General features: G+C 45.1%; 1 protein-coding gene across 5 annotated transcripts in view; it reads right to left on the bottom strand.

Moving 5' to 3' along the window:
- Positions 1–17,921, bottom strand: part of SCAF11 (SR-related CTD associated factor 11) — a 543,954-nt gene that overhangs the window by 67,592 nt on the left and 458,441 nt on the right. For all 5 annotated transcript variants that reach the window (XM_033958790.1, XM_033958787.1, XM_033958788.1 and 2 more), the window contains one exon: positions 12,644–12,862. In XM_033958790.1, the coding sequence (XP_033814681.1) occupies positions 12,644–12,862 (219 nt within the window). The remainder of the gene's footprint in view (positions 1–12,643; positions 12,863–17,921) is intronic.

Raw genomic sequence — 17,921 nt, forward strand, 5'->3', positions numbered from 1 at the left:
GTCCTGGCAGAGCCGTTGACTGCGCTTTTCAATCTTTCCCTAAACAAGGGAAAGGTCCCCTTGGACTGGAAAACTGCTAACATCATTCTGCTCCACCAAAAGGGATGCAGGTCAGAGGCTGAAAATTACAGACTGGTTAGTCTCACATCAATAGTGTGCAAACTTATGGAAACATTGATTAAAAACAGATTGGATACAATTCTAGATGACGAGAGGCTGAGGGATCCCCAACAACATGGATTCACGAAGGGAAGGTCTTGTCAATCCAATCTGATAAGCTTCTTTGACTGGGTAACAAAACAACTGGAGAGGGGAAGAGTTCCTGGATATCGTGTATTTGGACTTCAGTAAGGCTTTTGATAGTGTCCCACACTGTAGGTTATTAAACAAGATGAAAACGATGGGACTAAGAGAAACATTGACTGCATGGGTTAAAGACTGGCTCAGTGGTAGACTTCAGAGGGTGGTGGTAAATGGTACCCCCTCAGAAACATAGGAAGTGACCAGTGGAGTGCCGCAGGGCTCGGTCTTGGGTCCGATACTGTTCAATATCTTTGTATGAGACCTGCCTCAGGGTCTTTTGAGGTAAAATTACACTATTCGCCGATGATGCTAAGCTATGCAACGTGGTTGACAGCGCAACCGTGCCCGACACTATGAGGCAGGACCTACTTTTACTGGAACAATGGTCAAATACTTGGCAACTGAGTTTTAACGCCAAAAAGTGTAAGGTTATGCACCTTGGTAGTGGTATCCCCAGTGGAACATACACCCTGAATGGTGAAACCTTAACAAAAACTGTCACAGAACGAGACCTGGGTGTAATCATTAGCGAAGATATGAAGACTATCACTCAAGTGGAGAAAGCCTCGGCCAAGGCTAGACAAATGCTGGGTTGCATCCAAAGAAGTTTTGTCAGCCGAAAGCCTGAAGTCATAATGCCATTGTACAGGACCATGGTGAGACCTCATCTGGAGTACTGTGTTCAATTTTGGAGGCCGCATTATCAAAAGGATGTGAAGAGAATGGAATTGGTTCAGCGAATGGCCACTAAGATTTCAGGACTCAAGGATCTCCCATATGAAGAACGTCTAAGCAGGCTGCAGTTATATTCTCTCGAAGAACGCAGAGAGAGGGGAGACATGATAGAGACGTTCAAATATCTTACAGGCCGTACCGAGGTGGAGGAAGATATCCTTTTTCTTACGGGTCCCACGGCAACAAGAGGGCATCCGCTCAAACTCAAGGGTGAGATATTTCATGGTGACATCAGGAAATACTTCTTCATCGAAAGGGCAGTTGATCATTGGAATGGCCTTCCACGTCAGGTAGTTGAAGCCAGCAACGTGCTCGACTTCAAAAAACAATGGGATAAACATGTGGGTTCACTTCAGGGAATTGCTTAGGGGAGTGTTCTTTTAAGGGGAGGGTTCTTTTGAGTGGGCAGACATGTTGGGCCGACGGCCCTTTTCTGCCATCATACTCTATGTTTCTATGTTTCTCTATGTGTGTAAGATCTAGGATGGGCCACCAATCATCTGAGTCTTTCTTTGGCACAATGAAGTATATAGAGTATCTGTCCGAGCCCGAGTCCTTGGGTGGCACCAGTTCTATGGCTGGAATGTCCAATAAGCACTGTACAAGGGCCTATACTTTGACCACCTTGTCTGAGCGCCCCGCAAGAGAGCCCACCAACCAATCTGTCAGAGGCCGAGCAAATTCCAGCTTGTATCTGGTCTGAATAATGTCCAGAACCCACTGGTCGGATGTAATTTGAACCCAGGTCTGCAGGAACGCTGAAAGCTTGCCTCCTGCATGCAAAGGGGGCTCCATCGGCCTGGCATCATTGTGATTTCTTGCAGAGGAAGCAGTATGGGAGGCAAAAGACTGATAATGCCTGCAGCTAGAGAACCTCTGCCTGTATTCCTGTGAAAATCTCTGAATTGTGGAACTGGAATACAGGCGAGAATGCCTGAAGCCACAAAATTAGAGTCTCCTGAACCTCTCAAGGTTCTAGGTCTGCTGTCAGGCAGGGTCTTAGGATGACAGTCCATCACAGAATTCTTGAGGATGTACAGGCCTTTGCCAAATAATAACTGCCCCTTAAAAGGGAGCCTCTCCAAACGGGCTAGGATAGCGTTGTCCAAATTGATGTTGCCAAGAAATCAGGGGGGGTTGGGTCTGCTGAGTGTTTCAAGATTTAACCTTGCATGTCAACTAAGGCATATCCATGACTGGTTTTGTAATTCTACCTGTTTTTCCTTGCCTGAGAATGAATGCTTCGCTTTTAGACCTTATCACTTCAGCTATCTTTTACATGCTAGCCATTTACCTGATTTGCCATTGTTACAATCACACCCCTTTTTGCCTGTAATGCGTAAAGCTTGGAAAATGTTGTGTAGGTTGTTGAAAATTTCCCCCAGTGCAACACCTTGTCTCCCCATTGCTGGTAACGGAGACTTCCTACCTGGCTTGGACTCTGCAGTTTTCCGGCGTTGGACCTCTGTGGGTCTTCACTATGTGTCTCAAGTGGTCCAGGACATGGGTGTTCCTGCTTCTTTTACTGAACTGCAGACTCAGTTTCATCTTTCCCCTATGGACTGGTTTGCTTACCGACAACTTCAACATTATTTGCAGACTTTGACCTCAGTGCCATTGAGAGAGGAGGTTCAAAACAGTTTACGGGAAGCTCTTTGTCTCACTGAACAGGACCCTATACAGTTGAAAATTTATCATAGGTTCTTACAGGACCTTTCCGGAGAACTGGACTTTATTGCCCTGGCTCAGAAATGGTCGGCTGACCTTCAAGTGCCTATCTCTGATGATATGCTACGTAGGGGACTTCGTTTGGGGAATGACTCTACACTGTCCTCGGTGGAGAAGGAGCGCAATTACAAGTTCGTGTTGCGAGCTTTTTATCCACCTAAGAGAGCTCAGGTAATGGGGATTAGCATAGGACATTGTTGTGGAAAATGTGCGCACCCTATGGCGTCTTTTCGACATATGTTTTGGACTTGCCCCTTGGTATCTGCATTTTGGTTGCGATTGGTGTCCATGGTGGCTCAGCTTTGGGGATGTTCCTGGAGGATGCACCCCAGTTTTCTTTTCACTTACAAATTCGTTTTCATCCACCTAGACCGGGGTGTGCGACTTTCATTAGGAAGACAGTGCTCATGGGCAGGAAATGTATTCTTACACAGTGGCTTTCACCTCAACCACCTTCTATTCAACAGTGGAGAACATTAATGTTACAGCAAATGTTACTGGAACGAAAAGACATTGTGGACATGGCAGCAAAAAAAGGTCGGTTGTTCCGTCAATGCTGGTATCCGTTTAGTTTGACCTTTATTTTGACTGTTCAACAATAACTTTGGGATGTATGACTTGAATATTACCCCTATGTTGCCAGTTTTCACTTGGGACTGTTTGCTTCCGCTGCTGCTGCCCAGGTGGGGGGGGGGAGGGGTGACTGGGAGGGTTTGGGGTGGTATTGTGGCTTAACAAAATACTCTTGATTTCTGTATCCTTTGTATTGACGTTCTGGTATAATAAACATTACTTTAAATAAAATAAATAAAAAAAAAGGTAGCCTCTCAAGAGAAGCCTTAGAGGTGGAATCATTTCTTTTTTTTACCATTATCTGATCCAGAGCATTCTGCGAGCAGAAATCAAATATGACGACGCTTTACTCAGGACCTTATAAGGTCATACAGAGCGTCAGCAACATAATCCACACCAGACAAGAGAAGCTGAGGAGGCTCTATGTCCTCATTCTCTAAAGTGCACAACCTGGACAAACAAGTGCGAGTGACAAAGAATGCTGCCAAGGCAGCTTTGACTCCCAGACATCAAAGAGTCTCCTGAGAAGCACAACCACATGGTGGTCCTGCATGTCCTTGAGCAACATACCACCCTACCCTTACTGGGAAAGAAGATGCACTTAGCCACCTGCGCAACAAAGGAGTCTACTTTAGACTGACGCAAAAGCCACTAGTACTACTGTGTCATAGGATACAAATGGGATATGGTTCTCGCCACCTTGAGTTTGTGACTTCTTGCAGAGTCCCACTGTTCCGAGATCAGAATGCTCATATCAGGATGCCAGAGAAATACCGAAGATTGAGCTCTCACTCTACTCAGGAAAGAGGAGGAGGAGGTAGAAGGAGCCGGTTGAGCAACGAAATCCAATTTGTGCAGAGACTTCAAAATGATATCTGGCAAGACCTCAGACTGAAAAACGCAGAACCGTGGGATCAACCCCAGTTTTGAATCCAGAGAAGGATCCGACTATCTGGCATACTGTCCCGGCACCCCAGCCACAGGAAGAACATCCCCAGAAATAAGAATCACCCAGATCAAGAACAACAGCTGACAGAAGATGATGTGCCTGAAGCAGCAAAGCTGCTGAAAGAGAAGTCCAAGGCAAATAAGGACTGCGCAGACAAAGCATGGTTGTCCTGAAATGCATTCCACAAATATTTCATAAAATCTGAGGCAGCCTCCGGTCCTTGGAGCGTAGTCATATCCTCAGATGACTTAATCTTGCGTTTCTTGGGCTGCAGGATATCCATATCCTTTCGTGCGGAACTGTCAGCAATGCCGGCCCTGAAAGGAGGGAAAGCCGCCCGTTTTGTCACCTGCTTATTCAGGGGAGAAGCTAAGCATGGCACTGCTGCCTCTCCCAGTTATGCCACGCGGCACAAGGACGCTCCTGAGATGCTAAATTTGCACAATCCTGGCATGAATTTGGTATAGAAGAGCCCAAGGACTCCATTCCAATAAGTTTTAAGGCAAAAATTGCAGTTTTAGAAGTGCAGGGCACTTTAGAAAAAAAGATTGCTAAAATCTAAGACGCTGCCACTAAGAAATTTGCACCAAAAATCGTGATTTCAACCTAAAAATCTAAATCTAAAAATGGTGATTTTAGAATTTTACATGTGGGGGAACTCAGGGGATCATGCAGAAACTCTTGAATTTTCACATTTCAGAACCCCCTCCCCCCAATTCACCTCACAGTGAACTGTGCAGCTGGAAGGAGAAGAATCACCACTTCATGCTGGGAATGCCTCAATGACGCTGATCTTCGGGCTGCTGATCATACACCATGCCTGACCGCACTCCCACAGACCAACTGATGCACAAACAGACGGGTGGAGTTGAAGAATTCACCTGGAACCCCTCCTAAGGTTGCCTAACAGCCTGCGCCCAAATACCTCCTAAACATTGGGTGAGGAAAAGCATGGGCGGACCTGAGCTCCAAAGAAACTAATGCAGGCTGGCCAACAGGTAACACCAGGGATCGGCCTGTCAGCTGCAGACCAGAGTCTGCATCTTGTCTATGCAGGCAGAGCTGAAGAGAATGCTCTGAGCACAACCCTCCCCCCCCCACTGAAAAAGGTTAAAAAAAAAAAAAAATCAAAGAAAATAAGAAAAAGGGGAGAGCAGAACAGAAACACTCCTTTAGGCCCCCAACAGACACAATAAGATTTTAACCTATAACTGAATGTAACATATAAGAATGACTGACTGGTCTCCATGCGGAAGCGCAGCACCCTCAAGGCTGCATTGACTGATTCAGGATCAGCCTTCATTCTTCGAGTCTTTTTTGGACACTATGTAACTGCCCAAGCCCGATTCTGCAGACAGAATGGGTTCCATGGATTGAATGTCTATCAGCCTGTCTACTGTTGCTTGGACTCTGACCACTTTTTCTGGCTGTCTGATCGACAAATCCACAAAATGATCCAACGGGTAGCTGAATTTGAGTTTATATCCATCCCAGATTACATCCAGCATGCAGCGGTCTGAGTTGAAAAGCATCCCAGAACTGCATTAGCTTTCTTCCTATTTGTGGGAGTTTGGCTACAGTGCTGGTGTCATTGGGACTTCTTGGAGGCCAAGGCAGAGCATGGTCCGGAGGACTGGGTATTCAGACACAGTCTGTCTCCATCACCTCTTTTGGGAGACTGTTCCACGCATCTACCACCCTTTCTGTAAAAATGTATTTCCTCAGATTACTTTGGAGCCTAAGACCTCTTAACTTCATCCTATGCCCTCTCACTGCAGAGTTTCCTTTCAAATGAAAGAGACTCAACTCATGAACATTTACATTACGTAGGTATTTAAATGTTTCTATCATATCTTCCCTTTCTCACCTTACCTCCAAAGTATATAGACTGAGATCTTTAAGTCTGTCCCCATACCCTTTTTCTGGACCGACTCCATCCATTTTATATCTTTTTGAAGGTGCAGCCTCCAGAATTATCTCACCAAAATCTTATATAGCAGCATCAATACCTCTTTTTTCCTACTGGCCATACCTCTCCCTATGCACCTTAGCATCCTTCTAACTTTCACCGTCACCTTTTCAACCTGTTTGGCAACCTTAAGATCACCACATACAATCACACCCAAGTCCCACTCTTCTGTCATGCACATAAGTTCTTCACCCCATAAACTGTACCGTTCCCTTGGGTTTTTGCAGCCCAAATGCATGACCTTGCATTTCTTAGCATTAAAATTTAGCTGCCAAATTTCAGACTATTCTTCAAGCTTCTCCAGGTCTTTCTTCATGTTATTCACACCATCTGGCGTGTCTACTTTATTGCAGAGTTTGGTTACATCCACAAAAAGGCAAATTTTACCCGACAAACCTTCAGTAATATTGTTTATAAAAATGTTAAAAAGAACAGACCAAGAACAGAACCTTGAGGCACACCACTGGTAACATCCCTTTCCTCAGAGAGATCTTCACTGATCTACCCTATGTCGCCTTCCATTCAACCAGTTCCTGACCCAGCCCGTCACTTTGGGACCCATTCCAAGGTCACTCAGTTTATTTATTAGACGTCTGAGTGGAATACTGTCAAAGGCTTTGCTAAAATCTAAATACACCACATCTAGCACACATACTCTATCCAATTCTATGGTCACCCAGTCAAAGAAATTGATCAGATTTGTCTGACAAGACCTACCTCTAGTGAATCCATGTTGCCTCCGGTCCTGTAATCCACAGGATTCCAGAAACTTCACCATTCTCTGTTTTAAAAACATTTCCATTAATTTGCTTACCACAGAAGTCAGACCACATCCGTCCTTCTCCAGATCTCCGGTACCATTCCTGACTTTAAAGACTCGTTGAAAAGGTCGGTCAGCAGAGCTACCAGAACTTCCCTAAGTTCCTTCAGCACCCTCGGATGTACACCATCCAGCCCCATAGTTTTGTCTACTTTTATTTTAGCTAGCTTCTCACAAACACAACCCTCTGAAAATCAATCAGGGTCTATTACTTCTCCATCTCTATTCATGTTTGTCTTCTGCAACCCTGCTCCCGGCGTTTCAGCTGTGAACACAGAACAGAAATATTTGTAAGCAATTCGGCCTTTTCTTCATCAGCTTCTACATATTCCTCCCTTTCTATGGTCCTATGCATCCTTCAAGACTACACCCCCTTACTAAGGCAAACAGACAAAGGTGACCTGGTCGACATCGTATATTTAGATTTACAGAAGATGTTCGACAAGGTTCCGCATGAAAGCCTACTTTGGAAAATTGCGAGCCACGGGATCGAGGGTAATATATTCACGTGGATTAAAAACTGGTTGGCGGATAGGAAGCAGAGAGTGGGGGTGAATGGACAATACTCACAAGTGGAGTGCCGCAGGGTTCGGTGCTTAGGCCTGTGCTCTTCAACATATTTATAAATGACCTAGAACTTGGCATGATGAGTGAGGTGATTAAATTTGCAGACGATACAAAGTTATTCAGAGTAGTGAAGACACAGAAGGATTGCGAAGACCTACAAAGAGACATAAATACGCTCGAGGAATGGGCTATGAAATGGCAAATGAGGTTCAACATGGATAAATGCAAGGTGATGCATGTCGATAACAAAAATCGTATGCATGAATACAGGATATCATGAGCTGTACTCGAAGACAGCCTCCAGGAAAAAGATTTGGGAGTACTTGTAGACAAGTCAATGAAACCGTCCGTGCAATGCTCGGCGGCGGCGAAAAGGGCTAACAGAATGCTAGGAATGATTAAGAAGGGGATCATGAATAGATCTGAAAAGGTTAACATGCCTTTATACCGGGCCATGGTACACTCCCACCTGGAATACTGTATCCAACACTGGTTGCCGTACATGAAAAAAGACATAAGTACTCCTGGAAAGGTTCCAGAGAAGAGCGACAAAAATGGTTAAGGGACTGGGGGAGTTGCCGTACAATGAGAGGCTAGAGAAACTGGGCTTTTTCTCCCTTGAGAAGAGAAGAAAGAGGGGACATGATCGAAACATTCAAGATATTGAAGAGAATTGACTAACCCTCTCCAAGGTAAAGAGAATGAGAGGGCACTCGCTGAAGTTAGAAGGGAAAAGATTCCGTACAAACGTAGGGAAGTTTTTCTTCACCCAGAGAGTGGTAGAAACCTGGAATGCTCTTCCGGAGGCTTTTATAGGGGAAAACACCCTTCAAGGATTCAAGACAAGGTTGGATAAGTTCCTACTGGAACAGAACATACACAAGTAAGGCTAGACTCTAATAGGGCACTGGTGAGCGGCTTTCTGGGCACGATAGACTACTGGTCTGACTCAGCAGTGGCAATTCTTAAGTCTGCTTAGTAATCTGAGCTACCATCAAGTCCACCTTAGGCTGGACAAATAACTGCTGAAATTCAAGAGCCATGGGTTACAGCCTTGTCATTGACTTGGCTCCCCTTAAGTAACCCTCCAGGGTCTACCAATGCTCCGTAATTAGGGCTATAAGATCCGGATGCAATGGAAAAAATGAAGTCTGCGCCTGGGAAGCACTCATAATCGAGCACTGCATTGACGTAGTTTGCGGAGACTCCAAGTTTAACTCTCATAGTGACTCTGGGATAAGCTCCAGTAATGCCATTGCTTTAAATAGGTGACGTACTGTCAGGTCTTTCCCTTGTTCAACGGGAACTACATTCTCCTGACCTTCAGTCCCTGTTTGTGACCCTGAATCCCTCAGAAGGGATGATTCACTTTGGGACAGTAAAGGCACAGAATCTGACTTCCAGTCCCCTAGTCATTATAAGACTGTTCCTTTAACTCCTGCTCAGGAATTTCTGCTGAAGCAAGCGTACTTGGAGAAGACACGTCTCCTTGAACAAACAGCATTGCTCCCACCAGTTTAAGGAAGCCTTCCAGAACAAACTGACATAATTTGGGGTAAATCCTTGACTAAGGATCCCCAAGGCGTACTTCTGAGCTTCACTTTGCCAATTCCTGGGCTCTGCAGCATCCAGGCACCTGTGCTTCACCTATTTTCCATCCCAAAACTCTGGAGAGGTTTTTCCCCAGACAAGGGATCCTCTGTGATCCCCAAAAAAATCTCAGGAAGGACATACAAAACTCCTAAAACTAATGAATTATGCCCTATTGGAAACCATAGGAGGGACCTACCTAGACACTACAAGGTCTACCCACTGCACTCATACAAAGATCCACTCATTCACTTAACACACAAAAAACAAGAAAAAGGAAAAAAGTGGAGAAAAAGCCTCAGTTCATCTTCATATGGCAAAAAACTCCACTTTTAAACAACCATTAAGCAAGGTCCAAAATGTATCAGTTCACTCAGCAGTGAGAAACACTATAGTAGCCCTCTCGTAGGAACCACCTCAAAAAAAATCTAGCACGCCAAATTACAAAACTTAAAAAATTGTGAGTAAAGCAAGCAGCACATATGAGTCTCAAACACAGTCAGTGGTAAGCAGGGAAAAACAAACGACGGGGAAACCTCCGTTTCGCTGAGCTGTGTCAGGGGAATGATTCCAGCTTACTCCACCAGCAACTGTTGAGGCTCTCCAAGTGCTCCAACTGCTCACATCCATGCTCAGCTTCTATGTATGGGGGTATTGCTTTGCTTTCCATCAACTTAAACACTATTTTGGTTCTCTAGCTGTTGATCCCGTGACCTTTTTGGTGGGTTGTCAGCTTCACAAGTTCTTTGATGATGTGGACCCGGATCGTCCTTCTATTGCCGGGATCCATAGAGCCTTGCTTTCTTTGGGCCTGCCCCTGAATTTTTCGTCTTTGAAAGCTACTTGGGAACAAGATTTTGGTCTCTCTTCAAGCTTGGGATGTTGGGGCCAGTTTGCGTTGTATTCCTTGCTTTGTTTACAGTGCTTCTCTCTGCGAATGTCATTATCATTTCCTTAATTGGGCTTATATCACTCCAGTGCAGCTCCATCGTATGGGCTTTCTAGATAGCGATGTTTGTGCTAAGTGTTCTTGGACAGCGCTAATTATATTCATGTGTTTTGGACCTGTCCAGTGGTCCATGTTTTTTTTGGAAAAGAGTTTGTGCACATATACGTCGTGTGTTAGGGCGGCTGATACCTTGCAATCCCATTCTTTTTTTATTGGGCTTTTCAGAGGCTTTTACTCTCTCTCGGCGGGGCACCCTCAGATGGATTTGAAAAGTCTGTCTCATGGGCTGCAAAACAATTTTGCAGGTATGGACCACTTCCTCTGCCCCTTCTTATTGGGCTTGGCGAGCTCATATTGCTAGACTGATTGCTTGGGAAGTGCAAGATGCGTGACATACATACAAATGGAGGAAGTTTTTTTTAAAATTATCTGGGATCCATATTTACGATTCTTGTCCCAGAGCGTGCGCAGTCATTTTTTGAACACGTTAGGGGATACGTCCCTATAGGGCTGCCAAGGTCCCTTTTTTATTTCTCTTTTTCTAAATGGATCTTTTGATTTGTGTGGCGTTTGTCTCTGCATGGGTATCCCCTGCACTAGTGTTTTTGGATCGGTGGAGACCCCCACTGGGACTTTACATTTCTCTGTTGGTCATGTGTTCCCAGACTTGTGATTGGTTGTGTTGGGAAGGTTGGGGAGTGGGGGTGGGGAATTGGTTACTTGGCTGTTTACTGTTTTGGCATATGTTTGCATATACCTCCAGGTGCTTGTGGTTTCTTGTCATGTTGCTGTATTTGGGACCTATGGGATGGGGGGACAGGAGGGTGAGATTGTCAGTTTTTGCCCTTTTTTTAATTGAATACTTTGTACTGTTTATGGTTTTCTTATTGGCTATTAAGAGATGATTCACTTTTCCAGACATTGGACAATGGGGGGAGGGGGGAATGGGTAGGGCTTTCAAGTTGGGGGCCTGGGTGATTGTGTTGGGGCCATGGAGAATATCAGAGTACAGTCCTCTATGGTAGGTAGCTTTGATTGTAAATTACTTGCTTGTCTCAATGTTCGTGTTTTGTGGTAATTTCTTGTTAATAAAAAAGATTTTCATTAAATATGCCACATGAGACTAAGCCCAAGGCTCCTGCCCCTCCCTCATGTGTCCTGTGGCACACAGCCACTGTTCAGTTGGCCATCCATCACAAATCTGGCATGATATAGAGGTATCTCCACTGGAGGAATACATCCCAAGTGTTTTTAATCCAAATTGAGGGGATTTTGAGGCAGATGGAGGCTTTTATTCAAAATCAGGAAAATCCAGATGGCTGCCATGGCAGAGTGGTTGCACTAAAAATGGCCTGGGAAAACTCCCTAAAGCAGTAGTTCCCAACCCTGTCCTGGAGGACCACTAGGCCAATCAGGTTTTCAAGCTAGCCCTAATAAATATGCATGAGAGAGATTTACATATAATGGAAGTGACAGGCATGCAAATGTTCTCCATGCATATTCATTAGGGCTATCCTGAAAACCCAATTGGCCTGGTGTTCCTCCAGGACAGAGTTGGGAACCACTGCCCTAAAGGATCAAATAATTTGGGGAAGGGAATTTTGGAAGTGGGGGACTCTAGACATAGCCCAGAAACACTTAAAAATAACAAAATCATACAACCCCCCCTCCCAATTTCTCCACAGACTCCAACTGGCAGTACTCACTGCCTCTGTTGGGTTGGCCTGCTGCAGAGGCCACAAAAGCTGAAAATAGAGAAAACACTGCCTCTTGCTCAGCAAACCAGTCAACAGGCTGGGATCTTTGGGTTGCCAGCGAGACCGAAATTCCCACAGATCTATATGTGAGGTGGGGGGAGTAATTTATGCAGTCGGTGGCCATTAAGCCCTATTGGATTGAAACCAGGGCCAAACAGCCTGGGCTCAAGCATCTAATAAATCAGGATGCGAGCTAGCTCTACAGCACTGGAGAAGGAAGTGGAGCTGAAGAATATAAATGTTATCCTTCTGCAATAAACTCACAAGTATGAGAATATCACCTACTGTCAGAACTCATATGTGCTTTGCACTAGAAATGATGATTTTCGTGGGGTAGAGTGGAGGAGAGAAATGGTCATCATGGGGAGGAAATCCAGAGGAGAGAAACGGTCATCATGGGGAGGAAGATTGGAAGACAAAACGGATACCTCCATTCATAGTCCAACCCTAGACTTCAGAAAATCCCAGTGTTTCTAATGATAGGCCGGGCTATAATTAGAGAGAATATGGTGGGTGGGTGTATAAATATACGGCATACATATGTGTATATATGTATATATACACATATGTATATATGTATATATATACACATAGCTACAAATATGTAAGCCGTACCTTCATGTATTATAATTTCTTATTTTATAACTATACTGTTCACCAGTGAATTTTTATTGATATTGCTTCCCTCCCCCTTTATACTTGCCTTGTCCTTCTTGAAATTATCTGTGCTGATTTCCATAGTTACAGGTTCCTTGCGTACTGCAGGTTTTATTGCTGCATTAGTTGTTTTGTTGTAACTTGAAGATGATGTATTACCAGAACTTGGTCCTTGAACTGTTCCCTCATTTTCCACAACTGATACTGAAGCAGACAATAGTGGTGTATTCATGCTATTACTGACAGGAGGTGCACTAGAAGTACCCTGTTTAAAAAAATTATTGGCAATTAATAATGTATTAATTTTTGAATAATAGAACTCAAAGTCATAGTAAAAAAAACAACAACAACCAATGTCTTAATTCTACAATGTCTTAATTCTCTACAGTTCCATAGAAATTGCTAATGTTAAAATAAAGTGCTTTTCTAATTCAAACTATATTCTTTTTCTCAATACCATATTTAGGACCACATATATCAAAGCTTAGAATACGCTATCAACATTAACATGCGCTAAATGCTGTGCAATTCAGAATGACATGGGGACAAAGTTTATCCCCATCCCTGCGGTTTCGAGAAGCACTGTAAATTACTGACTATTGGTCAACCAAGAACACTCTTTCTCATTAAGGACTGGTTCAAACAAGCTAATAAGATCTGAATATACTGGTTACAGCAGGCTTGTCCAACCTATAGTCCTGCGGGCCAGAATTTGGCCCACCAAGTGCTTTTTTCTAGCCTTCAGAAGCTTGGCTAGTCTTGTGGGATTCCTGCTTCCCAGCTTCAACTCAGTTTTCTGTAAGCATAAGCTGCACGGTGCTGAAAGTTCAGGTTGACTTGAGACCACACCAATCTGAACTCCTGGCTCAAGTCTGTAGAAAGCCAAGTTGTAGTGAGGACGCAGGAATCCCATTTATTCTGCAGCTGAAGCCAGGTGAGGAAAAATAAACTGAGTGAAGACTGAGGGGGGAGGGGGAATTACATCTACTTATCCCATAACTACTATGATTTTAATCTGTGGATTAATATTCATCAACAATCTGAAGGATCAATTTCATGAAAATGCTATGGATCAACTACCATCGACCTACACTCATATGAAAAATTAGGATTCCCCATGAACTATTCGGTTCTTTCTTAAGGAATGTCCACAAATCAAAGTCAAATCTTTATTTTTTATTTATCTCTGGAAAAGAAAGTGATGTAATTGCAGGTAAACAAATTTTCCTTGATTTACTCATGAAACAAAAGATATCCACAAAAATGTGTATTCTAACTTAGGAATAAACTAGGACACCCCCACATATCCTCCCACTTAAAGTGGCTCAAATCACACACAGGTGTATCACATAAGGTGCACATGATTAGATCATCATTACTCAGCATTTTGAAGGAGGTTTGCCCTACTTAAACCTCAGACATTTAGTTTGGTGTGCTCATGACAGTTGCGGTGAGAGTGAACACCATGGTGAGATCAGAAGAGCTGTCTGAGGCCTTCAGAAAGAAGATTGTAGCAGCTTAAAAGTCTGGTAAGGGATTTAAAAAGATCTCAAAAGAATTTGACATTAGCCATTCCACGGTCCGGAAAATAGTGTACAAGTGGAGGACTTTCCAAACAACTGCCAACATGCCCAGGTTTGGCCGTCCAAGCAAGTTGACCCCTAGAGAAGACCACAAGATGCTAAAAGAAGTCTCCAAAAACCCTAAAATGTCATCACAGGACCTACAGCAAGCTCTTGCTACTGTTGATGTGAAAGTGCATGCCTCTACAATCAGAAAGAGACTGCACAAATTTAACTTGCATGGGATGTGTGCAAGGAGGAAACCTTTGCCCTCTAAGAGAAACATCAAGGCCAGAATGAAGTTTGCCAGAGAGAATGTAGACAAACACCAGGACTTCTGGAATAGTGTTCTATGGACAGATGAGTCTAGAGTTGAATTATTTGGACACCACAAAAGAGGACATGTTTGGCATACACCAAACACAGCATTCCAGGAAAAGAACCTCATACCAACTGTGAAGCATGGAGGTGGAAGTGTCATAGTTTGGGGATGCTTTGCTGCAGCAGGACCTGGCCACCATCATAGAATCCACCATGAATTCTACAGTGTATCAGACGGTGCTTGAGGAACACGTGAGACCATCTGTAAGAAAATTAAAGCTGCAACATGACAATGACTCAAAACATACCAGTAAATCCACCAAAGATTGGCTGAAAACTAAGAAATGGAGAGTCCTAGAGTGGCTATGTCAAAGCCTCTATCTTAATCCCATTGAGATGCTGTGGGGTGATTTGAAACGGGCTGTACATGCAAGAAACCCCTCAAACATCTCACAGCTGAAAAAATTCTGCATTGAAGAGTGGACCAAACTTTCCCAAGACCAATGTCAGAGACTGGTAGATGGCTACAAGAAGCATCTCACTGCAGTTATTTCCGCCAAAGGGGGTAACACTAGCTATTATGGTGTAGGGTGTTCTAATTTATTTCTCAGTTAGAATACATATTTTTGTGGATATCTTTCATTTGGAACATTTTTGTTGTTTACCTGCAATTACATCACTTTCTTTTCCAGAGATAAATAAAAAAAAAAAAGATTTGACATTAATATGTGAACATTTCTTAAGAAATAAATATTTCATGGGGTGTTCTAATATTTTCACATGACTGTATGAACCTGAAGATTTTTCATTAACTTTAAAAAAGCATGGTCAGGCCAAACAGCACAGTTACTTACCGTAACAGGTGTTATCCAGGGACAGCAAGCATATATTCTCACATGTGGGTGACGTCATCTACGGAGCCCCGATGCGGACAGCATCTCAAGCAAACTTGATTGAAGATTCAAGCTTGCTATGCTGCATCACGCATGTGGGCCTCCTGCTCCACTAGAGGGTGCATCCCCTCCTCGTGGTCTCCAGTTCACATATCTAGCAAAGAAGCTAACCCCGGGGAGGTGGGCGGGTTGTGTGAATATATGCCTGTTGTCCCTGGATAACACCTGTTACGGTAAGTAACTGTGCTTTATCCCAGGACAAGCAGGCATGATATTCTCACATGTGGGTGACCTCCAAGCTAATAACGGAGGGGTGGAGGGAAGTTGGCGAATTTAAGAAAACAGATTTCGTAACACTGATTGGCCGAACCGGCCATCGCTCCTGGACAGTGTATCCAGGCAGTAGTGAGAGGTGAAAGTATGAACCGAAGACCACGTGGCAGCCTTGCAGATATCCTCAATCGGCGTAGACCTGAGAAAGGCTATCGAGGCTGCCATAGCTCGGACTTTGTGTCCCGTAACACGACCATGCAGCGCGAGACCAGCCTGAGCGTAGCAGAAAGAAATACAAGCAGCCAACCAGTTTGACAGGGTGCGCTTGGAAACTGGGTGCCCCAATCTGTTTGGGTCGAAGGACAAAAACAATTGGGGGACTTTCCGATGAGGCTGAGTGCGTTGAAGGTAAAAGGCCAACGCCCTTTTGCAATCAAGAGTGTGGAGCGCCACCTCTCCAGGGTGAGAGTGAGGCTTGGGAAAAAACACCGGTAGAGTAATGGACTGATTGAGATGAAAATCAGACACCACCTTAGGTAGGAACTTAGGGTGAGTGCGTAGAACCACTTTGTCATGATGGAATACAGTGAAAGGTGGGTCCGCCACCAAGGCCTGCAGCTCACTCACTCTTCGAGCTGACGTGAGGGCGAGTAGGAAGATCACTTTCCAAGTGAGAAATTTAAGATGACACTTATCCATAGGCTCAAATGGAGGTTTCATCAGTTGAGCTAGAACCACATTAAGATCCCAAACCACCGGAGGCGGTTTGAGGGGAGGATGAACATTCAAAAGACCCTTCATGAAACGAGAAACCAAGGGGTGGAGTGAAAGGGCCTTCCCTTCCAGGGGTTGATGAAAGGCAGCAATCGCACTAAGGTGCACTCGAATGGAGTTGGTCTTCAGGCCAGAGTGAGATAAATGAAGCAAATACTCCAGAACCCAAGACACAGGGACCGACACCGGGTCCTGGTGGTGAGTGGAGCACCAGGATGAGAATCTAGTCCACTTCTGAGAATAGCAGAGTCTAGTCGATTCTTTCCGGGAAGCTTCCAACACTTCCCTGACTGACTGGGATATGGGGAAGGAAGTCAAGGAGAAAGGAACCAAGCAGTCAGATGAAGAGACTGAAGATTGGGGATGTAACAGTGAACCCCGACTCTGAGATAGCAGAGAGGGAAAGACAGGTAGAGGTATAGGTTCCCTGACACTGAGTTGAAGTAGTAGGGAAAACCAAGGTTGGCGGGGCCATCGAGGAGCGATCAAGATCAGAGTGGCCCGTACCGATTTTAGATGGACCAGCGTCCTCAGAATCAGAGGAAACGGCGGGAACGCATAGAGGAACTTCCCCTCCCAATCTAGGAGGAAGGCATCGGCCTCGAGACGGTCCGGGAAGTATATCCTCGAACAGAAGAAAGGCAGTTTTTGATTGTCGGGGGAGGCGAACAGGTCTATCTGTGGAGTCCCCCACGTGCCGAACACCTGTCGTAGTACCTGAGAATGCAGGGACCACTCGTGCAGCTGTCGGAGGCGGCTGAGCCTGTCCGCCAGGCAGTTTTGTTCTCCTTGGATGTAAACCGCCCGAAGGGAGATGTTTTGGGAGACCGCCCACTTCCAGAGCCGCAAGGCCTCCTGGCAGACGGACCAGGACCCCGTCCCTCCTTGCTTGTTTACGTAGTACATCGCCACCTGGTTGTCCATGTGGACGAGAACCACCCGGTCGTGAAGCAGGTGTTGGAAGGCCACCGCGGCGAGGTAAATGGCCCGAAGCTCCAGCACGTTGATGTGGCAGCGACGGTCCTCCGTGGACTACAGGCCTTGAGTGCGGAGACCGTCTACGTGAGCCCCCCAAGCGTACTCTAACGAGTCCGTGGTTAGGACCTTGTGGTGTGGAGGGGCGAGAAAGAGCAAACCCTTGGAAAGATTCGAAGAGTCGGCCCACCAACGGAGCGATTTTTACAAGGAAGGAGTCACTGTCACGAGGCGGTTGATCGGGTCCCGATCCTGACGTCATTGTGAAGCCAAAGTCCACTGTGGTAACCGCAGATGAAGGCGGGCAAGCGGGGTAACGTGGACTGTGGAGGCCACGTGGCCGAGGAGCGTCATCATTTGTTGCGCCGAGACCGTGGTCGATCTCGAGACTTGTCGGCTCAGATTTACCAACGCCTCCCGGCATTGCGGAGGGAGGAAGGAACGAAGACGGACCGTGTCTAGCACGGCCCCGATGAATTGTAAGGACTGAGAGGGGCATAGCTGGGATTTTGAAAAGTTTATCTCG

This window comes from Geotrypetes seraphini, chromosome 9 (genome assembly GCF_902459505.1).
Source record: "Geotrypetes seraphini chromosome 9, aGeoSer1.1, whole genome shotgun sequence".
Taxonomy (NCBI): domain Eukaryota; kingdom Metazoa; phylum Chordata; class Amphibia; order Gymnophiona; family Dermophiidae; genus Geotrypetes; species Geotrypetes seraphini.